The 19,873-nt window shown below is 55.8% G+C and overlaps 1 protein-coding gene across 1 annotated transcript; it reads right to left on the reverse strand.

Annotated features, from left to right (window-relative positions):
* Positions 1-2,006: 2,006 nt before the first annotated feature.
* On the reverse strand, positions 2,007-19,742 carry VPS26B (VPS26 retromer complex component B). The gene is made up of 6 exons (XM_073657329.1): positions 19,342-19,742; positions 12,999-13,155; positions 12,510-12,674; positions 11,741-11,916; positions 11,352-11,494; positions 2,007-4,625 (listed from the first exon to the last, which is right to left on the reverse strand). The coding sequence occupies exons 1-6, from the start codon at positions 19,562-19,564 to the stop codon at positions 4,479-4,481; spliced, it is 1,011 nt and encodes a 336-aa protein (XP_073513430.1). The 5' UTR covers positions 19,565-19,742; the 3' UTR covers positions 2,007-4,478.
* Between the last annotated feature and the right edge of the window lie 131 nt (positions 19,743-19,873).

The raw sequence follows: 19,873 nt of genomic DNA on the forward strand, positions 1-19,873 counted from the left end.
TGATGCCATACTGTTCTGATTGGTCAGATTCTGCACCGCGTTCATTATAATGAGCACAGAACGCTTGAGGACTCGGCCCAAGATCAAAGATGCTTTATTTTGTGACTTTTTATAGAGTAAGAAGCGGCCGATCCTTTCAAACGCCGCACGATAGACAAACTGCGCCCAAAAAACAAAAGTTAGAAAGTTTTATCCTCACAAGGTGCTAGAGAACAATGGCGCAAAAATGGTGCAAATCTTCAAAAAGTGATGAAGAGTCAAAAGCGAAGAAGAAGGTCCATAAAAGAAGCTCGAATGCAATACTGAATTGGGGTAATAGGGGGTTAATAGGGGGGGTGGTCTCCGCTGTTGTCAGATCCGCTGCGGACTTCAGCCACCATTGCTCCATTATCGAGCGCCGATCGGCTGCACAAATGTCGGCGCTCGTTTACCGATGGGGACAGAATGATCGATGCAGAAGCTCGGGATCGGCGGAGACCTTTTTTTTTCAACCAGTATAAACGATCAAATCACCCGACTAACGAGCGTCAACACCGCAGAATTTCCTAACAAAGCTCAATGGCCGATTACTGGTATAAATGCTCCATAACTTACCTGCGCTCCCACAATGCATTGCTCTCTGGTTACAGGACATTCGCACAAATCTATCAAAGTAGAAAATGTGAGATCATAAGTGCAGGGTGAAGATGCGACCCCAGGTCTGGTGTAGTCCAGCCATTGGATGCCCTGGCAGCGGCCCCCTGCACAATGAGAGGCCCCTCAAGCGCCCCCCCCCTGCCAAGGAGAGACCCCTCGGCCCCAGGAGTGGCCCCCTGCACAAGGAGAGAGCCCTCGGCCCCAGGAGCGGCCCCAAGCACAAGGAGAGACCCCCTCGGCCCCAGGAGTGGCCCCCTGCAGAAGGAGAGACCCCGCGGCCCCCTGCTCAAGGAGTGGCCCCCTGCAGAAGGAGAGACCCCACGGCCCCCTGCTCAAGGAGCGGCCCCTCGGCCCCAGGAGTGGCCCCCTCCCCAAGGAGAGACCCCGCGGCCCCCTGCACAAGGAGAGGCCCCTCTGCCCCAGGAGCGGCCCGCGGCCCCCTGCCCAAGGAGAGGCCCCTCTGCCCCAGGAGCGGCCCCCTGCCCAAGGAGAGACCCCTCGGCCCCAGGAGCGGCCCCCTGCCCAAGGAGAGACCCCTCTGCCGCAGGAGCGGCACCCTGCACAAGGAGAGACCCCGCGGCCCTCTGCCCCAGGAGCGGCCCCCTGCACAAGGAGAGGCCCCAGAAGCGGACCCCTGCCCAAGGAGAGACCCCTCGGCCCCAGGAGGGGCCCCTCGCACAAGGAGAGACCCCTCGGCCCCTAGGATCAGCCCCTTGCACAAGGAGAGACCCCTCGGCCCCAGGAGCAGCCCCCTGCAGGAGAGACCCCACGGCTCCAGGAGCAGCCCCCTGCACAAGGAGAGACCCCTCAGGAGCAGCCCCCTGCACAAGGAGCGTCCCCCTGCACAAGGAGAGACCCCACTGCCCAAGGTGCACCCCTTGCAGCCAATGAGAATCCTTCTGTACAATAAGCGTTCCCATCACATAACGAGCACCCCTCTGCGCGAGGAGTGCCCTCTCCGTCCCAGAAGCCCCCCTTCGGCCAAGCAGCGGCCGCTTCACATAACGAGCACCCCTCTTTGTTCTGAGACATTGTTATATAATTTGAGACTAATAAAAACAATGTAAAATAGACATTTATAACACAATGATCCATGGGAAATAAACACTGCAGTCGGAATGGAGGTCGATTTCTGGATTGAGGGTGAACTTTAACCTCTCTGCAATGTATCCAAATGTTTTTATCATATCTGTAGTGCCGCAGCCTGGCTCCCAAGAGCTTACAATCTAATAGTGGGGTTAGAGGCACGGCCATGGGTGCAAAGTGCAATACATCAGTGCCCACCTAATAAATAGACTGCAATATACCATGTACCAGGGGCAGCGGCCGTACCCATTACAGTACCCCGGGAAAACGTGAAATACTGGGACTACATTTTTATACATCTTTTATTATTTTAACGTAAAACGAAAAATACTGATACTGCAGCCTTTAACCCTTACCTTACGTGTGGGATGGGCGTGCCAGCTGTATACTGTATACACTGGGCTTTGCTCACTCCTCTCCCTATTTTGGTCCATTGCCGTCCTCGCAACGGATTTGATTTGTCAAAGTGAAAAGAAAATTAACGTTTTTCAGTTGAGATTTTTTTTGTAAACACAAATGGCAGCTACAAAAGAATACTGAGAGGTGGAGGATAAGTAAAGATGGCGGTGTTGTGGCGCGCGGAGATTGAAGTCTGTAGGATGATCGACAGTCTAATCTAATAAATACTTATATTCCACGTTTAAAAAAAATAAATAAAAATTGGAAATTCTGTGTTGATCCTCTTTTACCCCTCGTGGAAATTCATGACCAGCTGGGCGTTCCCACTGTTACTGGGCCGTGTCCCTACGTGGTCTCAGTAGAAACTTTACCCCGACTGTTATAGGAGACAAATTGTCACAATGTGTTATACCATTTCCAGGAGGGACAACAGAGGAGCGGCACAATGGAAATCTTCTCCAGAACGGTTATTTCATGGGGATTCCAGCATTTGCTCGCGCAGACTTGTCCGGAGAGCGGCCGACCTTCATCGAGAACACAGATTAATGCCCTACTGTATAGAAAAGCGGTGGTCGCACGTTGTGGTTGCAGCGCGCAGAGGACGGCGCTGCCGGATGTCTTCTTGTCCTATAGGGAAGAGAAGCCGATACACAGACGCCCTCCACCAATGGGATGTGCAGCCAGAAGGGATGTGCCCCTTTAATTTAACCTCTTCAGTTCCTTCACACCTATAGGACGGTCATCCCGGTGCATCAGGTCGCTGGGCGGCGGCTGTGGTTTACAGTCTGGATCCGTACAGAAACCGGGGGTCTCCACATTGTACAACGTATTCTAGAATATCCCCCCCCCCCTCCCAGTTCTGGTAAAGAGGCATGTCAATCATATAAAGTAAGTGCTTTATGACAGTGGGGGTCCGATCTCTGGGACCATCACCCACCCAGAGATTAAAGGGACAGCGGTGCCAATTCAGCCAGTGATTCCCTGCACAGCGGGGCCCCAGAGATGGCACGGCTGTTCCCGGGGCCACATTGTGCACGGAAATCCATGAAGGCACCGCAGCACTGAACCGGAAAGGCTATGCTTCACTCTGGATCTGTCAGGGGTCCCATAGGTCACCACCACCCCCCACTGCCATTCACTTAAGGATATGGGATCCCCCCCTTTTAGCTTATATAAAACCAGATCATGAATGAGATACCAGCGCCGTCACACGATGGACCAGGACTCCGGGCTCAGAACCTCCGCGAATGACACCACACCGCTGGCATACGGGCACCGGTATACGGCCAGGACGCAAATGGCAGCATAATGCAAGCGAATGGGGTGGAGATGCGACCCGCGGGGTACCACAGCCGTGACAATCAACCGTGGGACCTTGCTGCTCAAGGCGCCCACTGGTGGCCGACTATTAGCATTACACCGCGTGATCACTGCAACCTCAATGTCCAAAACTCCAGCTCTCTGTTATCAGCCACCACAGAAGTGTCCTTTAGTTTGATGGTGTATATGCGGTGCAGACCCTCTCGGCCCCCACTCACTACTGTATGGCCCCTCCTGGATATCTCCATCCACTGGTGACTGACATCAGCCGCTCCTCGGAGATGGCCGCGGCCGTGCGGCGACTTCTGTCACGTGGCAGCAATTCTCAGACAAGTCCTGCAACCAAAAACTTTTGCGGCACTGGTCAAAACATTGCAAAAATCGCAGATAACTTCGTGCGGTGACGTCTACGGCAGATCGAGTCCGGGCGACTTGTGACCGGCGACAGAAAATCCCACAACTGAACATTTGTGACTTCCCTGCAGTCCGTCGTGTGTCGGTCCCTTTAAAGTCCAGCTACCGTACCTGCGAGGCTTCTTCCCAGCATGCATCTCCTCCTTCCTTTGTATATACTGTCTATATAACGGAGGTCCGTCCCGTGTGTCCGACTCCAGGGAGGGGGTAAAACTGAGCGACGACGCCCCCAGTGGTCAGGGCAGAGCTACACCGGTGAGGGGCGCTTGGATGGATGGGCGGGGGTCCTATACGGGCACCGATAGTCGGAGGTCAGCACTAAGTACAACCACGGGGTGAAGGGTGCGTATATGTGTGCACAGGCCGACCCTCGGGGTCTCCAGCCCCATGTGAGGGGGCATCGAGTGCGACAAGGACAAGCTGATGAGAGCATAAAAAGTATAAACACAAAGGGTTAAGGGGCGCGATCCCCTCCCTCCCCCACCCCTATATTACACAATGTCAAGTAGCAGCAAGAGGAACGGGTGGCCCGGAAAGAGGCCGCCGGCCTCGCCCTCTGCAGGCTTGAGTGTCCGGGGGGTGGACGGAGGCTCCGAGAGTCTCTGCAGTCACTAATGAGGCCGTCACTCGTTCTCCGGGTCTCCAGCGGCCGCTCCGCTCAGCTGAGGCCGGTTGTCGGGGTGCGTCCCCTCGAATCTCTGCGAGGCGATGGCGGCCTGGTGGGACATGCTCTTCCGCACGATGTCTCCTTTACGCCATAACACGACCTCCTGGAGGAAAGAGGAGAGGAGAAGGATCAGTGGTATGCCGTCCGGTGCGGCCAAGGGGCAGACGTCCCGCCTAGCTGTGTATCGCCAGCACACGCCATCACATTGGGGGTCTGACCGATGCTGGGGATGGAGGCCGAGGAGCTGCAGCCCCTGCACAGTAGGGTCCCCAGAGATAGGAGCCGTGCTTGTGGAAGGCGGAGGCGATACCGGGAAATATAGTGGCGGCTGGGGACCGAGTATGGACACCCGGCCGCCACCGGCATGAGGTTGTGAAAAGCTTCCGCCTCCACGAGCCTAAAAGGCCATATTTCAAGTGCAAGCAGCTGTCAAAATTTTGGCAGTATAGTATTGCAGCCTGTGGGTGGGTGGGTGGCTGGCTGCATACTTGCGCTTGCATTCCAAGGAATGGGGTAGGGACAACTGAACGCTGCCCTGGGACAAGGACGGTGATTGTTGCAAGTCTGCAACGACAGATGCATGGCGGGAGGCATCTTCGCATGCGCCAAGGATCACTTCTGATGGGCACACTTTTAGGCAATGACCTGGGAGTCAGAGATGCTTCCAGGGGTCTTCCCCATGCTGTTCCCATGTCTTTTCAGCACTGTATGCATGTGTCACACAGCACATGGCCAGATAAGGTTGTAAAATGTTAAATTGACATTTCCCGGTGAATGCATTTGTCACGGTTGAAAGCAATTCAAAAGTGCAAAAACGCATCAAAAATGCTACTTGTGAACATAGCCCAAGTTGTGGACGAGTATTTTTGGTTTTGGTTATTTATTTTGCCTTATATACAAGTCTTTACCCTGGAAAGGATGTTCCTTAACATATTTCACAGGAAAATCCATTTTAGTATGTTTGTATGTTCTCCCCGTGTTTGCGTGTGTTTCCTCCTCAGTAAAAAAGCAGCCAGAGTGTCTGGGAACCTTTCCACACACTTTTCTTAGCCAGGACTGCATCTCGGCAGGGTTGGACGGTCCCACCAAAGAATCCTCTGGTGGGCCCTGGCTTCCACCTCAGGAAAGTTCATGATAGCACTAACTTTGCAGCTGCTATGGGGCTCTTGAGCGGGGGAGAAAGGTGAGCCCTCAGAATCAAATCCTCTGGTGGGCACAATGTTTTTCAATCTGAAACAGCTTCTCAGTGGGAGTTGTATTTCACCACAGCCATATTCTTTAGCTCAGTGAAAGGACTGGCATAGAGGGAAACCGTATCTATCCTGGCTGTCATTTCTCCGTCACCAGGTTCCGCCCATTGTCACACACGACCATGCCTGGCTGTATGTTCAGTGGTGAGAGCCACAGATCAAGCTGCTGTGTTACAGCTTTCATCAACTCTGCAGCGCTGGGCGGTTTGTCAATTAAGCATGTTATCTTCAGCACAGCCTGTTGCCACTTGGCCAAGGCAGTGCTGCAGTGCTGTCAGCTTGTGACTGATGTGGTCATTTCGGAGATGGAGGAGGAGGTGCAGGAGTTGAACAATGTGATTACATTGTTGTTAAATTGGTGACGCTGTTTTTTATACTAAAGAAAGATCCTATTGTTTTTGTTTTTTTTACGACAAATGCATTCACCGGGAAATGTAATTTTAACATTTTACAACCTTACCTGGCAATGTGGTGTGTGACACATCATCAGACACATCCTGTTTTATTTATGATGGAGGGACTCGGAAAGTCACAAAGCCTATTTTTACAGGGACATCAGACGGCCCTTACTGTTCTTAAAAGGCCAGCAGTCGGCCCTCGCTATTGTTAGAGAGCCATCAGCCGGCTATGCTTTGTTGTTCCCATTATTAACAAGTGGGTCTCCTATACTGTTATTGCGTATCCAGTGACTGCAAGGGCTGCCAAAAATTTGGACGCAACCCAATACCCCTTTGAAGAGACATAGAGGAGGGTCTCAGTAAAAAAAAATGTTCCCATTATAAAGGAGCGGGTCTCCTATAGTGGTAATGCCCATGCTGTGACTGCAAGGGCTGCCAAAATTTGGGAAAAACCCCCACTAAGAATTTAAAGACACATAGAGCAGGGCCACAGTAACAAGGTACGACATGTTCCCATTAGAAAGGAGAGGGTCTGCTATACAGTTATAGGGTATGCAGTGAGTCCAACGGCTGACCAATTTTAGGAAAAACCCCACTAAGAATTTAAAGACACATGGAGCAGGGAAACAGTAATGACAAATTCCCATTAGGAAAGGAGAGAGTCTCCCATAGTGTTGGCCTATGCAGTGAATGCAAGAGCTGCCAAAAATTTGGAGGCACTTCAATGCCCCTTGGAAGAGACGTGGAGGAGGGCCTCATAAAAAAAATGTTCCCATTAGAAAGGAGTGGGCCTCCTATACTTGTAATGCCCATGCACTAAGTGTATGGGCTGACAAACATTTACCCCTGGGGGGTATACATGAACATACTGTATAAAAAAAAATTTCACGGGCATCATAAACACCCTTTAAAAAAATTATATGGGTGTTGCAACACGGACCACGGTCACCCTGGTGATATGGTGGTGGAGGATGAGGAGAAGGAGGACGACAAGAGCAAATAGCCAAAATCAGGAAGCGTATACCCATGTGTGGGTGTGAAGAGGTGCATGGGAAGACACCTCCCAAGAAAAGACACTGGATTTGAGTTTATGTTACGCTGCTATCATTCGTTGGTGTTGAGAAGTCTGGCCCAATCCAGCCCTTGTTCATTTTTATAAGAGTCAGCCTGTCAGCATTTTCAGTTGACAGGCGGATGCGGTTATCAGTTATAATTCCACCAGCGGCACTAAAAACCCGCTCTGATAAAACGCTGGCGGCAGGCCAGGCCAGGACCTCCAAGGCATAGAGAGCCAATTCATTCAAGGTATCCAGCTTGGATACCCAATAATTATAAGGCACAGCGGAATCACGGAGGACGTTGGTACGGTAGGCAAGGTATTCCCTCAGCATCTTCCCAAACTTTCCACTCCTTGTGAGAGTACTCCGCGCCTCAGGGCCTGTGCGATGGGAGGGTCTGAGAAAACTCTCCCAGAACTTTGACAGTGTTTTCTGCCTCTGCTGGATTGAAGTTGTGTCTCTCTCGCCTGTACTCCTTGGTTGTCCAACGAAGTGTGCCCTCTGCCGCCAACGATTTCACATGGGAATTTCTTTAACAGTTCTGCAACAAGGGCTTTCTGGTACTGCCCCATTTTTGTAGACCTGTCCGCCTCAGGAATAAGACATATAAAGTTCTCCTTGTAGCGTGGGTCTAGAAGTGTCACCAACCAGTAATGACTGTCACCCAAAATTTTGAGAACGCGAGGGTCATGGGAAAGGCAGCGTAACAAACTCGGCCATGAATGCCAGACTACTAACAGGCAAGACTTCCGTGTCCTCACCAAGAGGATGACTGACCATGCTCTCCTCCTCCTCCTCTCTGTCCTCTGGCCATCCACGCTGAACAGACGGTATGACAGCTGTGCAGGTAGTACCCTCTATAGCGCATGAAACTAGCTCCTGTTTTTCCTCCTCCTCTTCCTCATTGTCCCTCAATCCACGTTGGGATGAGATGAGGCTGGGTTGTGTGTAATCACCCTGTATGGTTCCTTGCTCCATCTCATCATGCCCCGCCTGCAATGCATCCTCTTTGATTGTGAGCAGAGAGCGTTTCAGAAGACAGAAGCGGGATGGTGACGCTAATTATGGCGTCATTGCCGCTCACCATCTTGGTGGAGTCCTCAAAGTTTTGGAGGATGGTACATATGTCTGACATCCATGTCCACTCCTGAGGTCTTATGTGTGGAGTCTGAACTGAATACCGACGGCCTTGTTGATGCTGGTACTAAACTGTCCTCTTGTGCTCACAAATCCTTCCCAACATCTGCAGTGTAGAGTTCCAACGCGTGGGGACATCACACACCAGTCTGTGAGCCGGAAAGCTGCAAATGCTGCTGAAACATGGCAAGGGCGGCGGAAGCTGTAGGTGACTTTCTAAAATGGGCACACAGGCGGCGTACTTTAACAAGAAGATCCGGCAGCTCCGGGTAGGATTTGAGAAACCGCTGAACCAAGAGGTTAAGCACATGGGCCAGGCATGGTAAGTGTGTGAGCTCGCCTCGCCTCAGGGCCGCCACCAGGTTCCGGCCATTGTCACACACGACCATGCCTGGCTGTAGGTACAGCGGTGTGAGCTCTTTCAGAGCTGTCCACAACTCTTCAGCATTGTGTGGTTTTTCACCTAAGCTTCAGCACAGCCTGTTGCCGCTTGGCCGAGGCAGTGCTTCCAGCTTGTGACTGATGTGGTCATTTCGGAGATGGAGGCTGAAGAGGAGGAGGCTGATGTGCAGGAGCTGTAGACCGTGGGGGCAACCCTGATTGACCTAGGGCCCGCAATCCTTGGCGTCGGGAGGACGTGTTCCGTCCCAAGGTCCGACTGGGTCCCGGCTTCCACTATGTTAACCTAGTGTGCCGTCAGCGAGATGTACCGTCCCTGCCCACAAGCACTTGTCCATGTGTCCGTGGTTAGGTGGACTTTATCGGTAACTGCGTTGTTGAGAGCACGGCTAATGTTTTGGGACACGTGCTTGTGTAATGCGGAGACGGCACACCGGGAGAAAGTGTGGCAGATGGGGACCGAGTACCGAGGGACGGCCGCCGCCATCAGTTTGCGGAATGCTTCCGTCTCCACAAGCCTAAAAGGCAACATTTCGAGCGCAAGCAGTCGTGAAATGTGAGAATTTAGTAGTGTGGCCTGTGGGGCGTTGGCTGCATATTTGCGCTTGCGTTCCAAGGACTGGGGTATGGACAACTGAACGCTGCACTGGGACAAGGACATGGACGTGCTTCCTGATGCTGCTACTTGAGAGTGTGCAACGACAGGTGCAGGGCAGGAGGCGTCTTCGCATGCACCATGGATTGGCTTGCATGCACAACAGCGGAGGAAGCAATGGTGCCACCCGCAGACACTGTTCCTGGACCCTCGGGTTCGGCCCACAAAGTCGAGTGCTTTGCTGCCATGTGCCTGATCATGCTGGTGGTGGTCAGGCTGGTCGTTTTGCCACCCCTGCTGATGCTGGCCTGGCAGGTGGTGCAAATGGCCTTTTTGGGGTTATCGGCAGATTCTTTAAAAAACAACCAGACTCAGGAAGACCTAACAGTTGTACAGGCAACTTCCTTCTTGTTGGTGTTATGGGGAACGGTTGCCTGCCTTCTGTCTGTGGCCACCACACTGCTTCTTCCTGCCTGTTGGGGTGCTCTGCCTCCCTCCCCCTGTGTGCTGCTGTCCTCGCTCTGCATGTCCTCCTGCCAGGTTGGGTCAGTTACTATATCATCCACCACCTCGTCTTCCACTTCCGCACCCTGGTCCCCCTCCTGACTTTCTGGCAATTGTGTCTCATCATCGTCCACCTCTTGTGACACTTCCCCACCGTCACCTTCGTGTGACCGTGGCTGCTCAAATATTTGGGCATCGCTACACGCGATCTCCTCTTGCCCCGCTTCAAGTGAACCGGGCGAGAGGCCCGAATGTATAAATGGAAAAGTGAACAGCTCTTCAGAGTGTCCAAGTGTGGGATCAGTTGTGTCTGGATACTCGGCATGGTGGGAGAAAGGAGGATCAGGACTATGCGGTCCAGACTCACGGCTACTGAGACTTGACCATGTGGAAGACAGGGTGGTGGTGGTGGCTAAGTGACTGGAAGCATTATCCGCTATCCAACCAACAACCTTTTGACACTGCTCTGGGTTCAATAGTGGTGTGCTGCGGTCCCCTAGAAATTGGGACAGGAAGGTCGGGCGAGAAGATGTGGGTGTTTGTTGTGGCACAATTTCAGCTTGCCCACAGCCTTGTCCTCGGCCTCTGCATGCCCCATTACCATCACGTCTAGTTCCCTGTCCCTTGCCCATTTTAAATGGAGGACAGTATCTTCCACGCTCACTACAAATGACTGAGTTTGGAGCGAACTTATATGTGATCCGTGTGACTGAGAAAACACAGTTTTAAATAGCTGGATTTTTAGCGCTGTAATATGGAAAGGACCTGGCTGTATTCTGCAGTGCCAACAAGCAAATGGCGCAGAAAAAATGGTGTTCTCTGGATTGCTTTTTAAGCAAATAATCAGGATTAAGATCCAAAGAAAAGTATTCCTGGCCCCTGAGACCTGGGCCTTGTATAGAAATATCTAACAGCAGCAGAAGGCAGAACTGGAATGGAGCCTCTTGTGCTATATACACTGCCTGCCTGCCTATATACACTGCCTGCCTGATATCTCTGCAGATGGATTAGTCCTCAGAAGAACTGTTTGTTGAGATGGATATGTGTAATGTACGGTTTTTCTCCCTACACTACCTAATACACGATCAAATCTTTCCCTAGCTCAGCAGCACCTCTCCCTACACTGTCTGACCCGGAGTGACTGTGACGAGCATGGCGGCGCCAGGTCTGATATAGACCTGATGACGCTGTGCGGCCAGCCAATCACTGTAATGCCACAACCAACATGGCTGCGGCATTACAGTGAGTGGCAGGCAATCCCTGCATGTTTATTGGCTCTCTAAAGAGCGCCAAACATGCAGGGAGGGGACCCGAGTTTCCGCCGAGCAACCCGGAAATACTCGACGAGCGCCGATCATCTTGAGCATGCTCGCTCATCGCTACTGAGAAGAGATAAATCTGCCTCGGTTCACACTTTGGTTTCTGTCCCTCGTGTGCCTGCGATGTATGAACAGCCCCTCACTCCTACCACAGGGGGGCGCCGCTCACCTGCTGTTTGAAGTAGCGCCTCTCCTCCTCGTCGATCAGTACTAGGTTGAGGTAATAGCGCACGCTGAACTTCTTGTTGATGTCCCTCATGGTTGGGGTCAGCTCGTATCCCGCCAGGAACAGCCGGATGGGGATGGACTCACCTACAGGACGAGGAAGACGAGGCAGAAAGTCTGATCAGCCGGAGAATAAAGATGGTTGCAGGGGCCTGTGGGTATATTAGAGGTGGCAGCTGGTTTTGCACGTCACCCAGCTTTTCCAGGCTCCTGAGCTCATTACCGGTGGGCAGACGTGCAGTTCAGGAGCTTGGAAAAGCTGGGTGCCGCCTCCCACGTGTCTGTGCCACATGAGCAGCCACCCTGGTGGTCACCGGCGGGCAGGGACGGTACCTCGCACCGGCGCTCCGTCCATGATCTCGTACTTGGCGATGGTGTCGTTCTCGTGGTAAACGTTCGGCCCGGTGCCCGTGGTCTCGCGCTTGATTATGTCGATCTCCATGTGTTTGATCTTGATCCGCACCAAAAGGAAGTAGATTTTCCCCACGATGACGTCTTTCAGGTGATATCTGTAACAGGAGAAAACGTGGAGACGTCTGCCGTACGCTGATCGCAAAACTGAGGCTAAAACCGCTGCAGCCCATCGCCGGGGTCACACGTCTCGTATTCGGGTGGGTTTTATGTTTCCAAATTCTGCAGCATTTTACTTTTCACACAGCGGGAATCGGCAGAAAATATCCAGGGCCACCTTAGCGAGATAAACAGCGATGTGACTGTAGTGTGAATACGGCCGGAGGGTGAAAGCTGCACCAAAAATAAGCAGCATGTGAATGGAGTCTAGGAAGTGTTACACCCGACTGATGGAGCATCGCAGCAAAACTGAGCCGAAATATTGTGAAATGTCTGAACATGGGTGAATGGCAAAACATCAGCACTACAGAAACGGGCAGGGTGGGGGGGGATAGGCGAGGCGGCCCCTGATGCGGGGGGCACTGACGCGGGGGGGTGCTGACGCGGGGGGTGGGGTACGAGGCGGCTATGCCACGTGACACCTATGATTCTGGATTATTTGGCATTTCTAAAGTTCCAATAGTCTGGAAAGTTGTGGATTAAGCCGTATGAGCGGACGTTACTCCGAGGAGGGCGAGGGGCGCAGACTTACTTGGACTTGTTGTACTCGAACTCGATGTGCAGACAATCCTCGATCCCCACCTCCATCTTGATGGAAGAGTTCATCTCGGGGTAGGTGCTCAGCGTGTGGACCACGATATCCAGCTCCTTCCCGACGTCATTGAGCCGGCGGCTGAGGGTGGCGCGCAGGAAGTACCTGGGCGGACGAGACGGCAGAGATGACACCGGCAGAATACACAGCACCCGCCCGCCCTGCACCACCGGCCCCCGCTGCCATTACTGCACTCTGGATCCATCTGTATCATCAGTCCTGCGCTGACACATTGCAACAAAGTGTCAGGACTGGACAGCACAACACTGGGTACAACTGTACCAGACCCTCAGCTGTGAGAAGGATTGGATGGAATCAAGAATGTTCCCATTCAATGACAACAAGCTGAGATGTTGATCCAAAGTTACAGAACTTTTCTTTCTTTTTATGGACAGCCCCTTTAATTTGTGAATTCCCGGCCCCCCGTACCGTAGCTTCACGTTCTGCCCCGTGTACGACTCGTACGGCTTCTCCACGTGAGTGAACTCAAAGTCAAAACTCTGTGATTGCGAGAGCTCCCCGGGCCGCACCAGATCCTTCACCAGCGACACAAACTCGTGGTGGTTCCCCCGGTCGTAGTACAACTCTGAGGAGGAAGAGGGAGAAGTGTGAGGGCGAGGAGGAGGAGAAAGGGGGAGGAGGAGGAGAAAGGGGGAGGAGGAGGAGAAAGGGGGAGGAGGAGGAGAAAGGGGGAGGAGGAGGAGAAAGGGGGAGGAGGAGGAGAAAGGGGGAGGAGGAGGAGAAAGGGGGAGGAGGAGGAGAAAGGGGGAGGAGGAGGAGAAAGGGGGAGGAGGAGGAGAAAGGGGAGGAGGAGGAGAAAGGGGGAGGAGGAGGAGGAGAAAGGGGGAGGAGGAGGAGGAGGAGAAAGGGGGAGGAGGAGGAGGAGGAGAAAGGGGGAGGAGGAGGAGGAGGAGAAAGGGGGAGGAGGAGGAGGAGGAGAAAGGGGGAGGAGGAGGAGGAGGAGAAAGGGGGAGGAGGAGGAGGAGGAGAAAGGGGAGGAGGAGAAAGGGGAGGAGGAGAAAGGGGAGGAGGAGAAAGGGGAGGAGGAGAAAGGGGAGGAGGAGAAAGGGGAGGAGGAGAAAGGGGAGGAGGAGAAAGGGGAGGAGGAGAAAGGGGAGGAGGAGAAAGGGGAGGAGGAGAAAGGGGAGGAGGAGAAAGGGGAGGAGGAGAAAGGGGAGGAGGAGAAAGGGGAGGAGGAGAAAGGGGAGGAGGAGAAAGGGGAGGAGGAGAAAGGGGAGGAGGAGAAAGGGGAGGAGGAGAAAGGGGAGGAGGAGAAAGGGGAGGAGGAGAAAGGGGAGGAGGAGAAAGGGGAGGAGGAGAAAGGGGAGGAGGAGAAAGGGGAGGAGGAGAAAGGGGAGGAGGAGAAAGGGGAGGAGGAGGAGGAGGAGAAAGGGGAGGAGGAGGAGGAGGAGAAAGGGGAGGAGGAGGAGGAGGAGGAGAAAGGGGAGGAGGAGGAGGAGGAGGAGAAAGGGGAGGAGGAGGAGGAGGAGGAGAAAGGGGAGGAGGAGGAGGAGGAGGAGAAAGGGGAGGAGGAGGAGGAGGAGGAGAAAGGGGAGGAGGAGGAGGAGGAGGAGAAAGGGGAGGAGGAGGAGGAGAAAGGGGAGGAGGAGGAGGAGGAGGAGGAGGAGAAAGAGGAGGAGGAGGAGGAGGAGGAGAAAGGGGAGGAGGAGGAGGAGGAGGAGAAAGGGGAGGAGGAGGAGGAGGAGAAAGGGGAGGAGGAGGAGGAGGAGGAGGAGAAAGGGGAGGAGGAGGAGGAGGAGGAGAAAGGGGAGGAGGAGGAGGAGGAGAAAGGGGAGGAGGAGGAGGAGAAAGGGGAGGAGGAGGAGGAGGAGGAGAAAGAGAAAGGGGAGGAGGAGGAGGAGGAGAAAGGGGAGGAGGAGGAGGAGAAAGGGGAGGAGGAGGAGGAGGAGGAGAAAGGGGAGGAGGAGGAGGAGGAGGAGGAGAAAGGGGAGGAGGAGGAGGAGGAGAAAGGGGAGGAGGAGGAGGAGAAAGGGAGGAGGAGGAGGAGGAGGAGAAAGGGGAGGAGGAGGAGGAGGAGGAGAAAGGGGAGGAGGAGGAGGAGGAGGAGAAAGGGGAGGAGGAGGAGGAGGAGGAGAAAGGGGAGGAGGAGGAGGAGGAGGAGAAAGGGGAGGAGGAGGAGGAGGAGGAGAAAGGGGAGGAGGAGGAGGAGGAGGAGAAAGGGGAGGAGGAGGAGGAGGAGGAGAAAGGGGAGGAGGAGGAGGAGGAGGAGGAGGAAGGGGAGGAGGAGGAGGAGGAGGAGAAGGGGAGGAGGAGGAGGAGGAGGAGAAAGGGGAGGAGGAGGAGGAGGAGGAGGAGGAGGAGAAAGGGGAGGAGGAGGAGGAGGAGGAGGAGGAGGAGAAAGGGGAGGAGGAGGAGGAGGAGGAGAAAGGGGAGGAGGAGGAGGAGGAGAAAGGGGAGGAGGAGGAGGAGGAGAAAGGGGAGGAGGAGGAGGAGAAAGGGGAGGAGGAGGAGGAGGAGAAAGGGGAGGAGGAGGAGAAAGGGGAGGAGGAGGAGGAGAAAGGGGAGGAGGAGGAGAAAGGGGAGGAGGAGGAGGAGGAGAAAGGGGAGGAGGAGGAGAAAGGGGAGGAGGAGGAGGAGGAGGAGAAAGGGGAGGAGGAGGAGGAGAAAGGGGAGGAGGAGGAGGAGGAGAAAGGGGAGGAGGAGGAGAAAGGGGAGGAGGAGGAGAAAGGGGAGGAGGAGGAGAAAGGGGAGGAGGAGAAAGAGGAGGGATAGAGAAGAGGCATCTATTCACTAACATGGAGTAATATGCAGAGGAGATACCCAATCCTGCTTGAGTCGCAATCCACTACTGACTGCAGGGCAGCCACACAGACTAGCAGAGCTGGAGGTTTCAGTGTTTCCTGTCAGCGGTGTCACTTCTGCATATATGATTAAGGCCACGGCCCCACTATCAGTATTCGGTCAGTATTTTTTCTCAGGAGTGGGAGCCAAAACCAGGAGTGGGTGATAAATGCAGAATTGGTGACTTGTTTCTATTCTACCTTTTCTCTGATTGTTCCTCACCTGGTTTTGGCTCTCACTCCTGAGAAAAAATACTGACCGAATACTGACCAAATACTGATAGTGGGGCCGGGGCCATATACTGATCTCCTGACACTGGGGATTTATGTGAGGAGCGGCTGCACTTCCTATCCTGAGTCCTTCTACATGATATATGGAGTATTCTCCTCAGCTGGCTGACACCATTCATGAATGCCCGTACTGTGCCCATAGTGTCACCCAGCTTTCCATAGAGCCTGAATGCCATCTACACCTGTAGTATTTTTCCTCTACTTTGTGTCAGTCTTCACTGTAGTTCTGGTATCCTATTCCTGAATCAGCCAGCTCAGGATGAGCAGAGCGCTCCACACAGGAGATGCAGCAGAGCACAGACTGCTGGATGGACGGATGACGCAGAGGACGTAGTGGCCTGCGGGTCCATTCCACCCGTGACCTTTTATCAGCAGCTGCTTCCCTTCTCTCGGGTGGAGGAGGGGGCGCCCAGCGGGGGGCCGAGGGTCCGGGAACGGTCACTCTTTGAGGTGGGAGATGTTTACCAGCGAAGAATAACAGGACGTCTTCCTCTATCAACAGGACTCAAACAGTCCTGAGCTCAGCACAGGGGCCCGCTGTGAGCCCGGGGGCCCGGCGGAAGTGTACAGAGACGGCCAAACCCTGGAGACCCAGTGCTGCCATCTAGAAATCAACTACAACTCCCAGCATGTGACAGCCTGGACTCACTGGGAGTTGTGGTTGGGTTCAGAAATCAGTCACAACATTCCCGATATCTGAATCTCGGCTGTGATTGTTCCTACAGGCGGCCGAGATCCGGCAGGCGTCTTCTAGGAGACCTTTGTGCCACCAGTGCGGACTCTGATCTCTGCACCGATACACTGTAACAAATCAGAGGAGGAGCCCCCCAATACATTGTAACAAATCAGAGGAGGAGCCCCCCAATACATTGTAACAAATCAGAGGAGGAGCCCCCCAATACATTGTAACAAATCAGAGGAGGAGCCCCCAATACATTGTAACAAACCCTCAGCCTTCTGGAGGGAAGGTGTCAACTCACTGACCACAAGCAGAGGTGCCACATAATACAGGGACTGAGCCTGAACCACACGGGACGCGGAAACTGAGCCCCCCGAGATCTCACAGGCCGGAGAACGACCAGGACCAGCGGCTGACAACCAATAAGGCCGCAACGTCTGCACCATCTGTGGTCCCCCGGCTGCACCTCCTGTCACTGCCGGCACCTGTGGTCCTCTCCGGCTACACCCCCTGTCACTGCTGGCACCTGTGGTCCCCCGGCTGCACCTCCTGTCACTGCCGGCACCTGTGGTCCTCTCCGGCTACACCCCCTGTCACTGCTGGCACCTGTGGTCCCCCGGCTGCACCTCCTGCCACTGCCGGCACCTGTGGTCCTCTCCGGCTACACCCCCTGTCACTGCTGGCACCTGTGGTCCCCCGGCTGCACCTCCTGTCACTGCCGGCACCTGTGGTCCTCTCCGGCTACACCCCCTGTCACTGCTGGCACCTGTGGTCCCCTGGCTGCACCTCCTGTCACTGCTGGCACCTGTGGTCCCCCCAGCTTCACCTCCTGTCACTGCTGGCATCTGTGGTCCCCCCAGCTTCACCTCCTGTCACTGCTGGCACCTGTGGTCCTCTCCGGCTGCACCCCCTGTCACTGCTGGGCCTTGTAGTCCCCCGGCTGCACCTCCTGTCACTGCTGGCACCTCTGGTCCCGGCTTGCACTTCCTGTCACCTGTGGTCCCCCGCCTGCACCTCCTGTCACTGCTGGGCCTTGTAGTCCCCATGGCTCACCCCTGTCACTGCTGGCACCTGTGGTCCAAGCTGCACTCCCTGTCACTGCTGGCTGGCACCTGTGGTCCCAAGCTGCACTCCCTGTCACTGCTGGGCCTTTTAGTCCCCCAGCTCACCCCTGTCACTGCTCGCACCTGTGGTCCTCCAGCTGCACCCCCTGTCACTTCTGGCACCTGTAGTCCCCCGGCTGCACCACCTGCCACTGCTGGCACCTGTGGTCCCTCGGCTGCACCCCCTGCCACTGGTGGTCCCCCGGCTGCACCCCTTGCCACTGCTGGCACCTGTGCTCCCCCAGCTGCACCTCCTGCCACTGCTGGGCCTTATAGTCCCCCGGCTGCACCTCCTGTTACTGCTGGCAACTGTGCTCCCGAGGCTGCACCCCCTGCCACTGCTGGCACCTGTGCTCCTTCGGCTGCACCCCCTGCCACTGCTGGCACCTGTGGTCCCCCTGCTGCACCTGTGCTCTCCCAGCTGCACCCCCAGCCACTGCTGGCACCTGTGCTCCCCCGGCTGCACCCCCTGCCACTGCTGGCACCTGTGCTCCCGAGGCTGCACACCCTGCCACTGCTGGCACCTGTGCTCCCCCGGCTGCACCCCCAGCCACTGCTGGCACCTGTGCTCCCCCGGCTGCACCCCCTGCCACTGCTGGCACCTGTGCTCCCGAGGCTGCACCCCCTGCCACTGCTGGCACCTGTGCTCCCCCGGCTGCATCTCCTGTCACTGCTAGGCCTTGTTGTCCCCCCTGCTCACCGCTGTCACTGCTGGCACCTGTGGTCCCCCAGTTGCATCTCCTGTCACTGCTGGGCCTTGTAGTCCCCCCTGCTCACAGCTGTCACCTGTGCTCCCCCAGTTGCATCAACTGTCACTGCTGGGCCTTGTAGTCCCCCCGATCACCGCTGTCACCTGTGGTCCCCCGGCTGCACCCCCTGTCACTGCTGGCACCTGTGGTCCCCCGGCTGCACCCCCTGTCACTGCTGGGCCTTGTAGTCCCCAGGCTGCACCTCCTGTCACTGCTGGCACCTGTGCTCCTCCGGCTGCACCCCCTGCCACTGCTGGCACCTGTGCTCCCCCTGCTGCACCTGTGCTCTCCCAGCTGCACCCCCTGCCACTGCTGGCACCTGTGCTCCCCCGGCTGCACCCCCTGCCACTGCTGGCACCTGTGCTCCCCCGGCTGCACATCCTGCCACTGCTGGCACCTGTGCTCCCCCGGCTGCACATCCTGCCACTGCTGGCACCTGTGCTCCCCCAGCTGCACCTCCTGTCACTGCTGGCACCTGTGCTCCCCCGGCTGCACCCCCTGCCACTGCTGGCACCTGTGCTCCCACAGCTGCACCTCCTGTCACTGCTGGCACCTGTGCTCCCCCGGCAGCACCTCCTGCCACTGCTGGCACCTGTGCTCCCCCGGCTGCACCTCCTGCCACTGCTGGCACCTGTGCTCCCGCGGCTGCACCCCCTGCCACTGCTGGCACCTGTGCTCCCGCGGCTGCACCCCCTGCCACTGCTGGCACCTGTGCTCCCGCGGCTGCATCTCCTGTCACTGCTAGGCCTTGTAGTCCCCCCTGCTCACTGCTGGCACCTGTGCTCCCCCAGTTGCATCTCCTGTCACTGCTGGGCCTTGTAGTCCCCCTGCTCACCGCTGTCACTGCTGGCACCTGTGCTCCCCCAGTTGCATCAACTGTCACTGCTGGGCCTTGTAGTGCCCCCCCGATCACCGCTGTCACCTGTGGTCCCCCGGCTGCACCTCCCGTCACTGCTGGCACCTGTGGTCCCCTGGCTGCACCCCCTGTCACTGCTGACACCTGTGGTCCCCCGGCTGCACCCCCTGTCACTGCTGGGCCTTGTAGTCCCCAGGCTGCACCTCCTGTCACTGCTGGCACCTGTGGTCCCCCGGCTGCACCCCCTGTCACTGCTGGGCCTTGTAGTGCTCGCTCAGCCCCGCCCTCCTCACCGATCTGCCCGATGAACTCGATCTTCAGCCCCTGGTGCTCCAGCCTCTTGCCCGGGCTCCGCAGGGTGACGGTGACGCGGCCGGACACGGTCTCTCCGTCGTAGAAGAGGAAATATTTCTCCTTCTTGCCGTCCTCCGTCTTGTGCTCCACCCGCCGGCGGCTCTCCGCATCCGTCAGCGTGACGTCCAGCTCCGCTGCCGGCCCGAAGCCGAAAAAGCTCATGGCTGCGGCGGAGACGAGGGCCGGAACCAGGCGGCTGACAGCACCGAATCTCCACAGATCCCGGTCTCCGCTCCTTGATGTCCAGTACAGTGCGCAGGCGCACAGCTCGGCCTGGATGACGCCGTACGTCACTGTACTGCCAGACACCAATATGAGCCCGGTATCGCCAACCAGAGCAAGTGCGCAGGCGTCAGAGGCAAAGGCAGCAAGCTAATGACGTAGAATGCGGAATGCCATATTGGTTTTGGGCAACCTTCATTAACTCGCTGCTTCTGCCAGTAAAAGAGATGGCCGATACGCGTCCATTCA

Source organism: Phyllobates terribilis, unplaced genomic scaffold (assembly GCF_046119375.1).
Source record: "Phyllobates terribilis strain yellow unplaced genomic scaffold, ASM4611937v1 Scaffold_12__6_contigs__length_324123572, whole genome shotgun sequence".
In the NCBI taxonomy this organism is placed as follows: Eukaryota; Metazoa; Chordata; class Amphibia; order Anura; family Dendrobatidae; genus Phyllobates; species Phyllobates terribilis.

Bases quoted from the DNA above. Each gene is read 5' to 3' on its own strand.
- VPS26B (XM_073657329.1), bottom strand. From the start codon at position 19,564: ATGAGCTTTTTCGGCTTCGGGCCGGCAGCGGAGCTGGACGTCACGCTG. The intron at 11,917-12,509 runs GTAAGTCTGCGC...CTCCTGTTACAG, and splicing joins TTCGAGTACAACAAGTCCAA to ATATCACCTGAAAGACGTCA. The intron at 11,495-11,740 runs GTACCGTCCCTG...CTCGTCCTGTAG, and splicing joins GGACGGAGCGCCGGTGCGAG to GTGAGTCCATCCCCATCCGG.